This window comes from Rhinopithecus bieti, unplaced genomic scaffold (assembly GCF_001698545.2).
Source record: "Rhinopithecus bieti isolate Rb0 unplaced genomic scaffold, ASM169854v2 scaffold_3948, whole genome shotgun sequence".
Lineage (NCBI taxonomy): Eukaryota > Metazoa > Chordata > Mammalia > Primates > Cercopithecidae > Rhinopithecus > Rhinopithecus bieti.
Window position 1 is genome coordinate 5450884 of NW_016804646.1, and position 17959 is coordinate 5468842.

The window sequence follows — 17959 nt, forward strand, 5'->3', positions numbered from 1 at the left end:
AAAAAAAAAAAAAAAAAAAAAAAAAACCTGGAAATGATAATATGACACCAACACTTCTAAGAAGAGGACAGAAAAATACTTATGCCTTGATGAGATACCCTGATAGTGCCATTATGTAACTGAATTTTCTTAATTTCTTATCCCAAGATGTGCTTTTACCTAAACATTGTCTTTTAGAATAGCATAACACCATTTGTCCTAACTGCTACCTAGTCGATATAAATACTTTTTTTCATTTGTCCTGAAAATTTTAAAGAGAATCTAAAGGAACTATATATAACCTATGTCCTGCATGCTCAGAGTGACATCATATCACCAGAAAGAAAAAAAGTAAGGAATGAAAGTCAAACAAAACATTTTAGGCTTTTGGAAATGCTCTATAGTTTACCACCAAAAAATTAACCAGTAAATCATGGATTTATTTTGGCTTATGGTTTTCACAATCTTACAAAGTGTGTGTGTGTGTGTGTGTGTGTGTGTGTGTGTGTTGGAAAAGGACATCTCACTAGAAAGATGCTGGTTGGAATTTAGTCATTGGCACAAGGGTTCCCATAGTCTTTTTCCTATGTCAGGCCTATGCTGGGATCAGCTACATGGATGTAGCATTGAGCTTCTCAACCTGGGTGAACATGGATCTGAGTCATAAGACAACAGGTCTGAACTCAATTCATGCGTTTATGACACTTACATCTGGTTTCATTTATCCTTATTATAAAATTAATAATAGTCTGCAGATGCAGTCTTTTCTAGTTCAGATTATATCTGCTGCACCCAACATTGTAATGTATAGATCTTCAAAGAAGAACTTTCAATTTTAGTGACTCTAAATTGTTTCAAGCTAATCTCAATGTTTTAACAAGAGTTGGTGTTCTCATAGGAATGTTTCTGCTATTATAAGATAAGATGAATTATCCAAAGAATTGGGTTGTCATTAGAAATTCTACCTTTTAAAATATCTCCTTTAAAACTGTTATTTTCTGTGAGCCAGAAAGCCATTTAGAAAATACCCTTTACACTTTGGTAAAAACCAGTAGATGAAAGCAATGATTCCAAATTCACCGTTCAGTCATGTGTGGAGCTCTGGGCACAGTGAGCTGGGGAGTAACAAGTTAAGTCAAAAACTCCTTCTCTGATCTGGAGGTGTTATAATATAAAATAGACAAGAGAGTGGATATGTTCAAACAAGTATGAGTGAAGGACGCCCTAAGCACCGTGAAGAGGGGACTGTTTCATTAATGTGTGTCCTCAGCTCTCTGCACAGTAAATATTGAGTCGGTGATAAAACCTGAAGCGGGAAAGGAGCGCTGTGTCAGAACTCACTAGCTTAGCATGGCTTCCGCACCCTCTGCACTAGCAGCTCGGCAGGACCACTTTCCCATCCCTCACCTGGAAGTCCTCAAACAGTCTCAGTCTTCTGAGTCAGCATCAATTGCTGATGTTCATTCTCAGGCCAACGACTCCATTTTTCCCTCATTTCTTCCATTCCATTTCCTGTCTCTTGCTCACTATTGATGACATAGGCCCAACACCCTTCACCTGGTCCATAAATAAGACTTTACTTCCAATTGTCCAGTGACTCGGACCTCAGACTTGAGCATATCCTCTTCCGTGACCCTCTTCCATTCTGCACATTATCTCTGTTTTCAGATCCCAGGCCTCTTCTCTCTCAACACTTCTCAAAAAAACTCCTTTTGCTTTTGTACTTATTGGACATGATAGTTAATTGACATTTTTAAAGTCACTAACCAAACACAAAAACAGCAAATACAGTGGAGACAAACACTTTGTGAACTTAGACCAAAAGGGCAGCACAGAGGTAGTGAAATGACCTTTGACAGGTTCTTTCACTACAGTAGCTTTACTCATGCCTATGGAAGTTCTTAAAATAAAAATTGATACATACAGAACCTTTTTTTTTTTGAGACAGAGTCTCACTCTGTTGTCCAGGCTGGTGTAGTGGCAAAATTTCTGCTCACTGCAACCTCTGCCTCCCAGGTTCAAGCGATTCCCCTGCCTCCACCTCCCCAGTAGTTGGGATTACAAGGGCATGCCACCACACCTGGCTAATTTTTTTTTTTTTTTTTTTTTTTTTTTTTTTTTTAGTAGAGACCAGATTTCACGGTGTTGGCCAGGCTGGTCGTGAACTCCTGACGTCAGGTGATCCACCTGCCTCGGCCTCCCAAAGTGCTGGGATTACAGGTGTGAGCCACAGCGTCCAGCTGATAGAGGAACTTGTAAACACACAAATGCAGATAGGTGAAAGTTTTTCCTAGGATAATCTTCAGCTTTGACACGCTGACGATATCTGTGTCTATTGAACTTCATTTTCTATTTGATAAGTGCTTGCTCAAAACCAATTTTTGGGCCGGGCATGGTGTCTCACACCTGTAATCACAGCTCTTTGGGAGGCCGAGGCAGGTGGATCACGAGGTCAAGAGATTTAGACCATCCAGGCCAGCATGGTGAAACCCCGTCTTTACTAAAAATACAAAAAAATTAGCCAGGCATGGTAGTGGGCACCTGTATTCCCAGCTACTTGGGAGGCTGAGGCAGGAGAATCACTTGAACCCGGAAGGCGGAGGTTGCAGGGAGCTGAGATTGCACAACTGCACTCCAGCCTGGCGACAGAGTGAGACTCCGTCTAAAAAAACAAACAACAACAACAACAAAAGAAACTGTCTATAAATGAATTTCTTATCAAAATGTGCAGGATGAAGGGCTGGATTTAACTGTCTGGAGTTGCTTATACCCGGGCCATGGTGCAGTCACCTGAGCGGCACACCAAGGCTCAAGGTCTCTGTGTTTTAGAGGCAGCCGGATGAACGCTTGCGATGCTGCTCTTCAAAACATGAAGAGCAAAATTGAGCTCATTGGTAGAACTCTCTGACAGATGAGAAGTACTCAGATTCATCATTTTGGCTAATTAAAATAAAGAATAATTACTAATTCTCATGTGATAAAATGCAAAGATCTGGGCAATCAAACCAGAGTGTAATTAACAATATACTCAAAGCTGTGTGGGTTTTCCCCCATCATAGAAGCTCTTAGTTGTCCTTTAAATTTAATTTTTGTTTTATTTTAAAATCTCTTTCAAATGTATCTCACCCCAGCATATACACTCTAAATACATAAAAGCAGTGATGCTATATAAAAGCAGTGATGAATTTAAGTGGCACTACTTAGAGTGCTTACAAAATTATTGGGTTTTGTTTTTTATAAGAATTTGAAATATGCCTTTCTGTAATGAATGTGATTATGCCTATACTAAGATGAATAAAAGAAACGAAATGCACAGTACTCAAGTGACAAAGGAAATTACTGAAATGAATTTAAAATACAAAAACAAAAAAAAACAAAAAATACCATTAAGTACTTGTAAAAATATAAACTATTTTCTGTTCCCTGCCCCATTCCACTTTATCCCCAGCCCTTCTCTTTACCTCATTTTTAAGGAATTGTGTCCATTTAATAAATTCCTCAGTTTAAGGAATTGCATCAATTCCTAAAGTCCAATGACTTATATTTATTTAATAATTGTTTTGGATATGATTTATTTTCCCAAACTTAATAGTACCTGAATATGCCCCCAAGGAAGGCCAGTTTACAGAATGCATTCTATGGCAAAGTATGGGGTACAAATATAAATTCCAAAAGTTTCCAGTTTATAAACAGGGAAGTGTTCCATAATTGTTCATGTCTATAAATTGTTTGGAACTCAGAATTCTTTTCTCCTAAAGAAACCTCATTAACCATGATAATTAGGTGCCCAGCTGACCCTCTAGGCCCTATTTAACTAGGCCTTATCTGATCGGGATGTGCCTAATCTGAGTGCCCTTTTTGGTTGCATCCACTTGGGGGATAACAATCCCACAGATTCTCTTTCCCCCAACATTAACTAGACATTGACATGTTCACTCAGGTAACCAACCAACCACCATAATCTACATTAAAGGGAGCACAAAATTCCATCTCCTTCACTTCCTCCCTTTCCCTTCTCTGGTGTCAACCAAGGACAAACTTTTGAGAGCAGCAGGAGAAAATAATGGATAAGCATCCCTTTTCACTCTGAGAGCCTCCCATTCCCAGTGGCCGCTCATGTGCTGACCCGCCAAATTAAATTTATGATCTGAGGGATGCTGGATGTTGAAAACACCCGCCCTCTAAAATGTATCATCACAATCACTGAAAATATAGGTCAATAACAAAGGAAGAACTTTATGACATTCAAAGCATCAAGAATATACACACAATTCAGAATTTTTAAGTTGTTTTGACATCTTAATGACATACAAATAAGAAAAATGAGAAGTGTTTTCATCTTTTGCTACTGCATGTTCTACCTTTTCCTCTGTCTCAAATCTCCCAAATGACCACAGAAAATCTACTGCAGAGCAGCGCTGATTAGATCTAGTGCAGGAAGTGACGCCATCGTGTGGACAGTCGTGGAGGTGTCACAGGAAAGAGAGGTCAGGGGAGGGTGTTCAGAGAGCCTGCGGATCTGGGCTTAAGTGCTTATGGCAGATCTTTCAAGGTGGGAAACTGTTTGGAGTTGAGCAGATCAATGACAAAGTAGTTTGGGGTCAGTGGACACAGTAAGGCAAAGTCCTAAGGAAGCCTTCATAAGGAAACTGTTGTCTTATACAAGAGCTATTGCCTAGGTGAACCGTCTGATTTCCTGTTAAGAGAGATGGCTACTCAGATGAGCAAACTGTCTGGTTAAATTATTTGCAGGAGTTTCTTGAAGCAAACAGTGAAGTTATTTATTGCTTTACAAGCTTATCTTCCAGGGAAGGATTTTTCTGGAACAAATAATTAGGTCTCAGTGGTCTCAGTTCTCAGCCCCACTAGGTAGGCTGTGTGTATGCAGGTGCTTTCAATTCTCATCTGCAGCCAAGCAGCTGCTTGGATTCCTCAGACACTCCAGGCTTTGGCCTCTTTGATTCCAAGTCACCTCCTCCTCTTCTTTTTTTTATACCTCTTTGGTTGTTCTCTGCTCACTTGGCTCTTTCTACATCTACTTGGTTTGTGGATGAACATCTTGTTTCTTCTGCAAACTCCAGGAAGGCAGAATCTCTGCCTAATTCGTTTATGATTTCTCTATGGCCTCTGGCATTATACATAGTAAATGTACACTGAAGAGTTGTTCAATGAAGAATCAGTGAATATTTGCTTGGAATTCACCTCCTGCTAATAAGGATAATATTATTTGTGAAATGAAAATTTCTGATTGTGTCTTATTATCGATGAGACTGATTCTTCCCTGGCACCTCATTGGAAGATAGACAGTCTTGTAGCCACTAGAAGTTGACCCAGCAGGGATGTTTGGATTAATACAGCAGCTGCAACAAACCAGAAAATATCAATCTGCATCAATTTTGATAAAAATTATGAAATCACAGCTATCTGAGCTTCATACACACTATGTTGAGCTCCTAGAAGATACTTCGCATGCCTCTGGGCTGGTAACTGCCTCATCTACAAGTAAGAAATTGAATAAATAATATTTCATGGCTTCTTTCAACTTATTCTGAAAGCATCAAAATTTACGAAGTTTCGTGCTATACTACTCAGATAAGTTATGCCTGGTAATTAGTGGTTGTATGGAAGGTTTTCCTTCTCCAAACTACATTCATGCTTATATATGTTCATAAACTCAGATCTATACGTTATTGAATTTTATTCAGTCTTTTCCAAGGTTATTTTAGATGTACTTTAAAGTTTTCATCTAGAGTTTTTTATAATGAAAAGTTCCAGACATCCAGTTAGATATTTAAAATAGCATAATCAATGTCCATGTACACACTACCCAGCTTTGATAACTTCATTAGTTTGGTTCTTTTTCTGCCTCGATTTTACCATCTTTAAAATGGGGATAAAAATACTACCTGCCTTACAGGGTCGTCATGAGGATTAAATGAATTACACGCAAAACACTGTGAAGAGTGTTTTGTTCCTACTAAGCGTCATAGAAGTATTAGCTTTTCTTATTAACAATGATTGTAATACACTTTAGAGACAGATTTGAATAGCACCGTCCTTCAGTGATCCTGTTCCTCTTTCCTCTTCCCCTGAATTTGATACATACTTCAGGGGCGTTTACCATTTGCATGCATTATTTTATATTCTTAGTATATTTGTATGCATTGACATTGTTTAATAGATTCTCTAAACTTTCTGTAAATGACATTGCATTGTGCATAAACGATTGCAACATTTTTCTCACCTTTATGATTTTGAGATTTATCTGTTTTGATACATTTCACTCTAGCTAACTCATATTAACTCACTCCCTAAACATCTTTGCTTCAGTGTCGTGGTCTCAATAAGAAATGAACACCCAATTTTACATTAGCCAACCCTACCCTTTATACTGTTGTATTTTCTCTTTTCCACACAGTACTAATGACCATCCCAAATGTTACATCATTTACCTACTTATTAGTTTATTTTTATTGTCTCTCACCCCTTTAGAATGAGAGCTCCAATGAGGGATGTTTGTCTGTTTTAATTTTTCACAGATGCGACCCCAGTGCCCTAATAGTGCCTGGCACAAAGTGGGTGCACAACAGGCTATTTGTTGAATGATTTTATCTCTTCTCCTGTTGATGGTCATTTTAGATGTGTCCTTTTGTTGTTGCTGTTATTACAAAAATGTTGCAGTAAATATTCTATTACATATCTCCTTGTATAACCATGTAAGTTTCCCTCCAGTGTGTAAACCTGTAAGTAGGTGTTAGGTGGAAGGTGAATATCTTCAGGATTCTCCTTAACTGGCTTAGAATATCTTGAGACAGCAAGTATTGGGTATTGAGAAAGAATGCATGAATAATTCTTTATAAATAAAAACCCATCAGCAGAGAGAAATGATTAAAATAAGCTTGGCTTTATTTATGAAAATGATAATGCTTTGAACTTGATTATATAAAGTCCTACTGCTGACTGAATGCAATTGCTCTGTCAAGATAGCTTAGTGAGTTTTCCATGGATCCTATTAACGCCTGACTCTCAGACTAATTCAGAAATGGCTACTTCAGAACAGTGTTTGGCGACCCTAATCAACCTGGCTTAGCTGGATGAGCGAGCAGCCCACTGGATTCCTTCGCTGCTGCAGCCCAGCCTGCAGATGTGGCCCACGCTCTCTGGCTTGTGCTCAGAGGTCAGTGTTCAGTCTCGCTGCATTGTCTTTGATCACATTGAATCATCATTTATTTTTGATGCCATTTCATCGTTAGTCGGTTTCCTTTTCTAAGTTGTACTTAGGGGGGAAATAGAAGGTTACTTTAATTGTCAAGCCCACATTAGGGATTCTAAGTGATAGCCAAGAGAGAAATTAATCCTTAAAGCATTTCGCACCAAACAGCAGCAATCTGCAAATTGCAGATTATTTGCGTCATATGGCCGGTGCCGGGAGCACATCAGAGAGCTGAAATCCATTTCCATTTCCATCCCAAGCCTGGGTGCTCACGATTTTCCATTGAACCCAAAGGATATCACAATTGCTCCTGTGATGATTTGCAAGGAAATTAAAAGCAAAAATAGTGATTGAAGACTCATGTGGTTTTTAATGCTTCTCAATGGAATATATTTTCCAAATGAGTTTTCCCTGCTTTACAGCATGATTGTCGAGGAAATTCACCAAAAGCTTTCTGAAAACATTGTGGCTCAGTTAATCTCTCAAAGGCATTTGTTTTGTTTTGTTTTGGGTTGCTTTTTCTCAGTAGCTGTAAGTGACTTTGTGGAAATGCTACACAACTTTGTGATGCATTTTCACTGAGGAGCTTCCCAGTTAGATGATAAAATGACTTTTATGGTATAGCAACAGAATGAAAGTAAAGGTTGATTACAGATACTAATTGAAATAAAGGGCCCGGTTTCGAAGTTGTCTTTTAGAAAAAAAGATTCCATCCTGTCTTTACATGCTTTTTAACAAATTTTCTTATTCATTTTTAATACCAAAAAGCTGGTATTCACTGAACACCAGTGAGCTCAGATTTGTAGAAAACACAGGCAAGAGATGAGTGAGGGGTTTAATAACTGGAGGAAAAGCACAACAGAAGAACACAAGCCTGTGAGCATGGCATGAGGATAGCCTGGAACGAGGTGAAATTCTCTTTTAAATTGCCAAGGACAGCAGGATAGGCTTTAAAAGTGGAATCCAGGACAAGAAAAGAGGGAAAAGATAGAGAAGAAGAGGCTTTTATCAAGAAAGGTAACACAGTGTCAATAGGTAAAAACACTACTCTATTTCTGTGTGTTCTGTTTTCTTGAGCAAAGAGAATATTTCCCATGTTAGAAAGGACAGAATAACAATTTAAGGAGAACCTTGTGCTTAAGAAAAGTGAGGACAGAATATGGCATATACAAATATTTTAAGTGCCAGTAGATGTCCCAACACTTCTGTTATAGTCTCAGAGATGCTGCCGGGAATCTTTGAGATCCAATAAAGAGGTCAGAGTTCTGGAGGTGATTTTTTTAACTTTTCAAAATGAGGAAAGATTGAATCTCAAAAGTTGAAAAGCAGTGAGTTTGATACCAGTTTCACCCATCAAGCACCCAAAGGAAAAAAAAATCATGGGAGAACTTATTCACGTATTACGTAAGGAATACTCATTACATAAAGTAATAATACGTGGTCATTAAGAGTCAATGCAGATTTACCAAAAATGAATGCAGAAGAACCCATATGTCAGGGAGGTGATGCTTAAAGGGCATGGAAGGATTGGACATGGTCTCTGTCGCTCCAAGTCCAGAAGTAGTACTGTGGTTTTTATTCATCAGGCTCATTGTTTCCTCCCTGCCACCTCCGGCCCCTCCACTAACGTTTTCCTGTCTCCCTACACGAATGCGTTCTGTGTGCCCGTCTTGCAGTTCTAGTTTTGTTATTTTTAAGCCCCATCTTCACACTGAGTTTATATCTGGCCATTTCCTATACTAATGTTCCTGTGATGAGCACAGTTTGCAGATAGCCATCCACGCTCTTCTTAAATATCTTGACCCCTTCCAGCTCTTCTCATCTAAGTCTACGCTGTGTCTGGTCTTGTTTGGTGGTTTCTTTGAATCTACCAGGTGTTTCAAGTAATTATGTAGTCTTCTGTGAAAGATGTTTATATATGAGCTATCATCAACATCAGTCCTTTCGCTTGTATCTTAGGAAACGGCCAGAATACAAATTCTGAAGATAAGCTAATTTAAAAGATTGTTTCTTATTTTACCCAGGATTAAAATAAGTCAAAGCCATTTTCTCAAGTTTGAGTGACATAAAAGACCACTTGTAAAGAAACAAAAAATTCTCCAAAACACCCAAGGTTGAATGAAATTATTTTTAAGACAATATGGCTTAAATGCATCTAGATATAAACTGAGCTATAAATACTTTATGCTTATACAACTAGACGGCCCAAATAAAAACATATCAATTAAGTATAAGTGAAAGTACAAGACCAAAATATTCTGATGGACTCTATCAATTTAATACGGCAGAGGCCATCATTTTACCGACACTAAAGAAGTGCTTGGGATCCAAACAGGGCCCTGACGGGTTGGCCCAGATTCGTTCCATCTCAGCAGGCCTGGGACCCTGAGCTGCGGGCTGCCTCCCTTCCCCCATCACTTCTCCTGTGACTCTACCCTTCCGACATTCGGCCCCAGACCATGGGACGTGACTGGTGGGGGAAGCCTCCCTTGCATTGTATCCACTCCTTTCTCATTTATTTCAGCAAACTAAACTATGATGACTTGTTCCCAAAGAGATCGAAAGCACAGGAACTGACTTGAGGCTGAATTTCATAGCAGTTTTTGGTTGAATTGAAGCCAATCCAATGCTCCAGAATATAGACTTTTACTGTTGTTTAGGTGATCATCAGAATAACAACACCAAAATGAATAACTTCACGAAAAGAATCTTCAGCCTGCAGGTCTCCATGGCCTCTAGTTGGAGAAGCACTCAGCTCAAGCATCTGTTTCTCACTTGAAGGATCTAGTTTTCCTTCTCTACAGTACCAGACATGCCTGTGGAAACTAATGTATTATGTTTTCCACTAAAATATTCACCTTGGGTTATTTATTTATTTATTTATTTATTGAGACAGAGTCTTGCTCGTCGCCCAGGCTAGAGTGCAGTGGCACAATCTTGCCCCACTGCAACCTCCACCTCCCAGGTTCAAGCGATTCTCCTGCCTCAGCCTCCCAAATAGCTGGGATTACAGGTGCCCACCACCATGTCTGGCTAATTTTTGTATTTTTAGTAGAAATGGCATTTCACCATGTTGGCCAGGCTGGTCTCAAACTCCTGACCTCGTGATCCTCCCACCTCAACCTCCCAAAGTGCTGGGATTACAGGTGTGAGCCACCAGGTCTGGCCAGGATTTTTATTTATTTTCTTGGTGGATCACCTGTTTACACTTATGTTTAAATTTTATACACATTTTTATAATCTTTTGTACTACTCAGTAAATATTTATGAAGTACTTTCTCAAAGTATGAAATGTTATATAACATAGGCTAAAACTATGTTCCAGCATTTTACATGGCCATAGAATTTTGGAATTGGAATAAACTCAGTGTTAGTCAGGGTTCTCCCAAGAAACAGGACCTTTCTGTCTATAGGATCTATTGAGAGAAGAGACAGGAGGACATTTACTGGGGGAACGGCTCACACAATTATGGCGGCCAAGCAGTCCCGCAGTCTGCCATCTGTAAGCTGGAAAACCAGGAAAGCTTTTGGTCTAATTCAGTCTGAGTCTGAAGGCCTGAGAACTAGGGGCGGCAGGTTTGGGGGTCATGTATGTCTTGCAATCAGAAGGCCTGAGAACCAGGAAATCTGATCTTTAAGGCTCTAGAAGAGAAAGAGCATTTGTCGTTCTATGCCTTCTTGTTCTGTGCAGGCCCTCAGTGCCCTCAGTGGATGGGACGATGCCTGCCCACATTGCTGAGAGTGGATCTTCTTGGTCCACTGATTCGGATGCCAGTCTCTCCCAGAAACACTCTCACACACACACCCAGAAATAACGTTATCAACTATCTGGGCACCCCTTAGCCCAGTCAAGTAGACACATAAATTCATCATCGTACCCAGTAAAATTCCTCTCTATAAGTATCCATTTCGTGTGTGTTGAAAAACCTGCAGTTACTATCTTATAAGACAATTTATTCCATTTTTTCTGTTGGTTTAAATCCTACTCTCTGAAACAATGTACAAATCTAATCTTTATTGCAGTGAGCACCTTCACCTGTGTGAATACAGGTTTTCTCATTCCTCAGCCTGCTCTCCCCCAGACAAACACTCTCAGGGCTTCTGACCACTGTCACATCACAATGCTGAGGAATATGAGAAATGACTCCATTGTTTAGTTGATACGTTCTGTATACAATCCAGTTTCCTTAATAGGAAGTTCAATAGATTATGTAATCCATAGGTCTTATCTCAAAGAAACAGATTTTTATATCAATTTTGTTTCTAGAGAGAATAATATAAATGAGCCAGTTACAGTGTCTCATGCCTATAATCCCAGCACTTTGGGAGGCTGAAGTGGGAGGATCACTTGAGCCCAGGAGTTTGAGACCATCCTGGACAGCATAGTGAGATCCCATCTCTACAAAAATTAGGAAAAAAAAAAAAAAAACTTAGCCAGTCTTGGTAGTGCACACACCTGTAGTCCCAGCTACTCAGGAAGCTGAAGCAAGAGGTACCTTCAGCCAGTAGGTCAAGGCTGCAATGAACCATGATTACGCGCTGCATCCCAGCCTGGAGTAAGACCCTGACTCAAAAAAAAATAATAGTATAAATGACTACAACCTAATATCGAGGAATAGTTCTATTGAAAAGACAGGGATGCAACACATTTTAAATGATATTAAGCATATACTGGCCTAAATTGTATATATCTATACATTTGGGCCTTGAACAATGTGAGGCTTAGGAACATCAACATCCCTGAAGTCAGAAAACTATGTGGAGCTTTTGACTGCCCCAAAACTTAACTACTAATAGCCTGCTGTTGACTAGAAGCCCTGCCTATAACATCAATAGTCTATGAACACATATTTTATAGGTTATATGTATTAAATACTATATTCTTAAAGTAAGATAGAGAAAGGAAAATGTTAGTAAGAAAAATCATAAGGAAGAGAAAATGTATTAACTACCCATTAAATGACAGTGGATCATCATAAAGGTTTTTATCTTCATTGTCTTCACAGCTGGTGGCTGAGGAGGAGGAACGGGGGGAAGGGTTGGTCCTGCTGTCTCAGGGGTAGCAGAGGCAGAAGAAAAATCTGTGTATAAGTGGACCCACAAAGTTCAAGCCCATGTTGTTCCAGGGTCAACTGTATTTTATTTTACATGGAATATGTATTATATTATATATGTTATATATAATATATATATTTAAGGCCAATATTTATGATTAATTAATAATTATATAGAATTATATATTTACATATATAATTTTTATATATGAGTTATGTAAAAATATATAACTCATAGCTATACATTAAATATAATTATATTTTATACATGTATTTTAATTCCGTGTATATATGTGTGTGTGTATATGTGTGTATATATATACACAAAGGCACACATATACATATATTTATTTATTTATTTATTTAACCTATTTACTTACTTCGTTTTACAACTGAAGAAGGAAAATGTGAAAGTTTGAAGGGGCTTGGATTGATTGGGTGGAATGAGAAAGTGATGGGCACCAGAACTGCTGGGGCCTTCTCTCTTGGTCCTTGTCTCTTGGTCCTTCTGTAAGATGGCCTTTCCGGACTTAAACACAGGATCTAATAGGTCTTCACAAAGCCTCTTGACAAAACCAGGCGAGGTACTAACCCCCAGCTGAGCCCCCCAAAGAATGGATGTCCTGCTACCCTATCTTTGCTCTTACCTCTCCATGAGCAGGCCCCTGGCCTTAAGGGTGAGCAAACAGGACATGATGAGTAAGTCAGAGCCTGTGGTCACCAACTCCCCCACTCTGGCCCCACAGAATCCTAGCTGTATGTGAGGAACCAGTGACGTGCTGGACATGTTTCTAAGAACCAGAGTGGCATGATATCCTAAGGCCAGATCATAATCAGAAGGGAGAGAAGGCCTGGCTAGAGTCACATGCAACTGTTTTCTAAAGAGGTGCGGTTGGAGGCCAGGCAGTGGCCATAGCTCTTTTGAGGGTCTGGCTTTTTTTGTGGTTGGTTAGATGTGTGTTTTTCAGGTACACATCTGTGTCCTCCCAGAAGGCAACACTGGCGGTTGATAGTCCTAACTGTATGTAAGAACATATAACCACACAGAGTGAAAATGACATTTTTGTGATTAATTCTTCTTTCCAACAGCTGGCTGTCCCAACTCCTTGATTAAAGAGCTCCATCACTTCAGGATTCTGGGAGAAGAGCAGGTGAGTGAGCATCTCAAAGGCTGCATCAGACTGCCATGAAAGATAGACGCTAATGAGACAGTTTGGGCTCCCCAGGGAGGCCGAGTATGTCTCCTGACCCTGGGCGCCCTGAAATGGGGAAGAAAACCATGGTGGAGATATGTGTGAGGACACCTTTTTCTTCTTCTATCCATCAGACCTGACAGGTTATTAATTGCTACATCTGCTATCTGCCAGTGTGTTTCATCTCAAGACTCCAGCAGGAAGCAGGCACTGCATCGTGGCAGACGAGCAAACAAATACATGCAGAGATGAATTATGCCTGAGGGATTGATGGTCACAGACATTCCTGAGTTGCTGTCTGTGGGTGAATGTGTGAGCTTTTTTCTTTCTTTCTTTCTTTCTTTCTTTTTTTTACCAGGTTTTTGTATTGTGTGTTTGTTATCTGTATTTCATGGCAGCCTGTTTGTACATGGGTATGAACGTGTGACATCTATACAAAGGGTGGCCATTGAAAGTGGATTATTTAAATGCTGTGTTGTGCTCAGTGAGGCATGTCATAATTTAAATAGATATGCTAAGTAAATAATTCAGAGTGCTAAATATTATATATATGTACACACATATATAGTTTGGACTGCTTAAAAATACATTTCTTGATCCCTATATGGAACTACAAACTCTGTATTTAGAGTTAAGTCTAGGTGTCAAGTTATCCTCAAAATACACTAAAGAGTTGGCAAAAGGTTGGTTGACCTAATTTCCAGTGTTATTTATTTTATTTGATTGATTGATTGATTGATTGATTGATTGATTTTTTGAGACAGAGTCCCGCTCTGTCATCCAGGCTGGAGTGCAGTGGCACGATCTTAGCTCACTGCAAGCTCCGCCTCCTGGGTTCAGGCCATTCTCCTGCCTCAGCCTCCCGAGTAGCTGGGACTACAGGCATCTGGCACCACACCTGGCTAATTTTTTGTATTTTTAGTAGAGACGAGGTTTCACCATGTTAGCCAGGATGGTCTCAGTCTCCTGACCTCGTGATCCACCTGCCTCAGCCTCCCAAAGTGCTGGGATTACAGGCGTGAGCCACCGTGCCCAGCCCAGTGTTATTTATTTTTACTCCTAAAGATTGTCTCTGCCAACTTTGACCAGGAAATATGCAAATAGAGATGTGGCAGCTCACTTTCATCAATGAGTTTTTAGTTTGTGTGTTTTTGATTGCTGTATATATGTGGCAAAGTAAAACTGCCCATTTCCAATATAAGAATAAAAACAAAAGGATTAGTTAGGAGAGGATAAGAAACTGGAATCACTTCCACATCCTGGAGTTAGAGAATTACAGTACACCCCCTTCATTTTTTTATATTGTGAGTTTCCAGAATAGCAGGCATAAATGTGTATTCAAATACAAGCGAAATCAGTGTATCGCATATTGCAGGTAAAAGTTGATAACTGACTCTCCCAAACATAACTACTTATGAAGACACCTGGATCTCACAGCCATTTTCCAGTAAAAGCCTAAGACTTCTTAAAGCAAGAATCACTGGTTGTTACTCTGACATTTCTGCTCAGATAATGGAGCCTTCTCTTCGAACTTGTACCAATGTTTGCAGATTGTTTCCATTTTTGTTTTAGAGTCAATGGGTAATTAGTAAGGAAAGAAGCCAACAGTAATCATCTCCTCAGATGTAAGATGTTGGCATGGGCTTGGACAAAAGAGTGGCCAGTTCCACCTGGTAACAGTAGGGTGTGCAGAATATGCAGGCACAGATATATGAGCACTGGATTTGATGGTAACCCTTCTGTAAGAGCTCTGCTGGTTGTTTCTCTTTTCTTGGTGAAACAGGAAGCTAGGTCACCAGCTGAGAGTAAAGATGGGGGAAGAGTTTTATAGGGAAAGGAGATGTATTAGTCTGGTCTCACATTGCTACAAGTAAATACCCAAGACTGGGTAACTTACAAAGGAAAGAGGTTTAATTGACTCACAGTTCCACATGACTGGGGAGGCCTCAGGAAACTTACAATCATGGCAGAAGGCGAAGGGGAAGCAAAGTACCTTCTTCACAAGGCTGCAGGAGGGAAAAGTGCAAGCAGGAGAAATGCCAGTCAATTGTTACAACCATCAGATCTCATGAGGACTCATTCACTATCACGAGAACATCATGGGGGAATCACTCCCATGATCCAATCACTTCCACCCTTGGTCCCGCCCTTGACACTTGGGGATTATGGGGATTACAATTTGAGATGAGAATTTGGGTGGGGACACAGCAAAACCATGTCAGGAGAGGATAATGAAATTGTCATTTAGGAGGGTGCGGAGGGAAAAAACTTGCGAAATGGTTGAATTTGGAGTGAGGTCAATCCCCCGGGTATTTTTCTGACACACTCATCTGTGTAGGCACAGATGCAGAAAAGGCACTGGCATTGAAGTTTTGCCATCAAAATGTAACAAAAACATGAGGGAGGCTTAGAAGCTGAGGGTGGATCTCATCTTACAGTGTTATAACAACAGAGTAAGCTGAGGGTGAATCTAAGGGAGTGATCATGACTGACCTTGAAATTTCAGCTGGGCAAGCAGAGAAGCCAGATGAGAGAGAAGACAGGGAAAGTTGGTTACAGATGCCAGTGGCTCAAAGAATTTTTGGGATTTGAGTACTAGAAGGGTTGAACTGGACAAACAGGCATCGGCCAAAGGATGAAAGACTTCACATTGAGCTTGTGGAGGAGCTGCATAGTCAGCACCGACAAGGTCAGAGGATGCCTAGGGAGTCTGTGTGTCTGATTTCAGATGGAGGACAAGGTGACGAGAGAAGTTGAGGTCATGGAATTGGGAAGTCGGAGAGTTGGGAGTACCACCCATGTGCCTGCTGAGATCTTCCAGAATTGCAAACTGAAGATTTGAGAAATGAGAGAGAGAGAGAAGTGGATGTCAATGGGACTGCAGAAGGGGAGATAGTGCATGGTGCAGGCTGATGGGTTGAAATGGAAAGTTGGAGGGCTTTAGAAGGAGAAAGGGAAAATGTTTTCCTTACAACACTGTAGAGCAATGCTTTGTGGTACTGGGAGTGCAGTCGCAAAAACATTTGAGGGTGCTGCAGGCGAAGTAGTGTCCTCGGGTACGAGCCTGTTTCAGTTAGGGAAGAATGTAAGAAAAACATTGAGAAAGCAGATTGCAGTTACAGGGCAGTTGCTGCTGATTGTCCGTGAGTCCCCCAAGCACGGGGAAGGGTCTCAGGGTTTGGGGCAGCTGGAATATGTGGTAGGAAAAAGGATACACAGAGTGGATGTGGAGCTTGGGGCTCAGCCTGGAGAGATGGCACAGGAGTCAGACATTCTTTGGTGACTGACATGAACAGGGCATCTCAGTCAGGAACATTTATATTCTGATTATTCATGACAAGACCTACTGGCCTCTAGGCAGATGGTGGCAATGAAGCTCCCGAGAGGAAACAGAGAGCTCTTGTCCCCAGCATTCCTGCTAATGGTGGGGGCAGCTGCTCCAGGAGCTGGTGAAACTCTTGGGATCTCACTGGATGCTTGAGACAACTGATATCACTTGATAAAATAAAATGTTTATATTAATGTCTGTTACAAGCATCCTTGGATAAATCATTTTTGTCTCTCTAACTTAGCTTTCTGTAGACAAGGGAGAGTGAAGCTCAGTCATCTCTTAGAATATTTGTAAATAAATAGGATGCCAAGTAAGTTGCAAATATTAAGTGCTATACTAAAGCTTCTCTGATTTTAAATGCTGTTTACAATCAGCTTTCCAGAGTGGCAACAAAATAGACAGTAAAATAAGTGTAATACTCGCTTAGAAAATGAGTTGATAAAACCTACAAAGATGCTGGTTAATTACTAATTCATTACCGGATGGCAGAGACCCACAGCAGCCCTCTAATTTCTTTGTATGTGGTTCCTTTCTGTTTTCATTGATCTTTAGTAAGTATCTTGAATCTTTAGATTTGGATTAAAAATTAAACACTATATATCATTGCCTTCCCAAAACAAAAATAAACTCCTTAAAATAATACACTTATATTAGCTTCTTAGCCCCTTCTCTGATTTGTGTTCACAATTCATATTCATATAGCACCTTTCAACATTCCTTCCCCCTAGTCCAAATTCTTTGGCAAACACATTATCACATTATAGGAAACTAAAGTCACTCTGCAGTTCTAGGTGAGCCCTACAGAAATCAGGTGTGATGTCTGGAGTCCATAAAGTTTGCAGGGCCTTTGGACCAATTGCATTTGAGAAGTACCTCCATTTATACCAGCTTCCTCCACCTTAGGTTTAATCACCAAAATTTTATGGAACTAACCTTTACTCATTCGACAAAAATGTATTGAATACCTTCTTGTACTATTATTGTGCTAGTGTCGGATAAAATAGTAAACGAGGAAGTCACAGTTACTGATCATAATAGATGCTAGGATAGAAACAAATAGGGATGTCACCTACTTTAGATGAGGGGTGGTTGAGAAGCCCTGAGACTAAGCGTTGAGGGGACACCAGCTATTGAAGGAGCTAGCATTACGGGAGTGGGCAGAAGAGCATCCCAAGCGGAGGACAGCACA

At 40.1% G+C, this 17959-nt stretch overlaps 1 protein-coding gene across 4 annotated transcripts in view; it reads left to right on the forward strand.

Moving 5' to 3' along the window:
• Positions 1–17959, forward strand: part of PRKN (parkin RBR E3 ubiquitin protein ligase) — a 1416081-nt gene that overhangs the window by 1174003 nt on the left and 224119 nt on the right. For all 4 annotated transcript variants that reach the window (XM_017869558.1, XM_017869559.1, XM_017869556.1 and 1 more), the window contains exon 8: positions 13336–13397. In XM_017869558.1, the coding sequence (XP_017725047.1) occupies positions 13336–13397 (62 nt within the window). The remainder of the gene's footprint in view (positions 1–13335; positions 13398–17959) is intronic.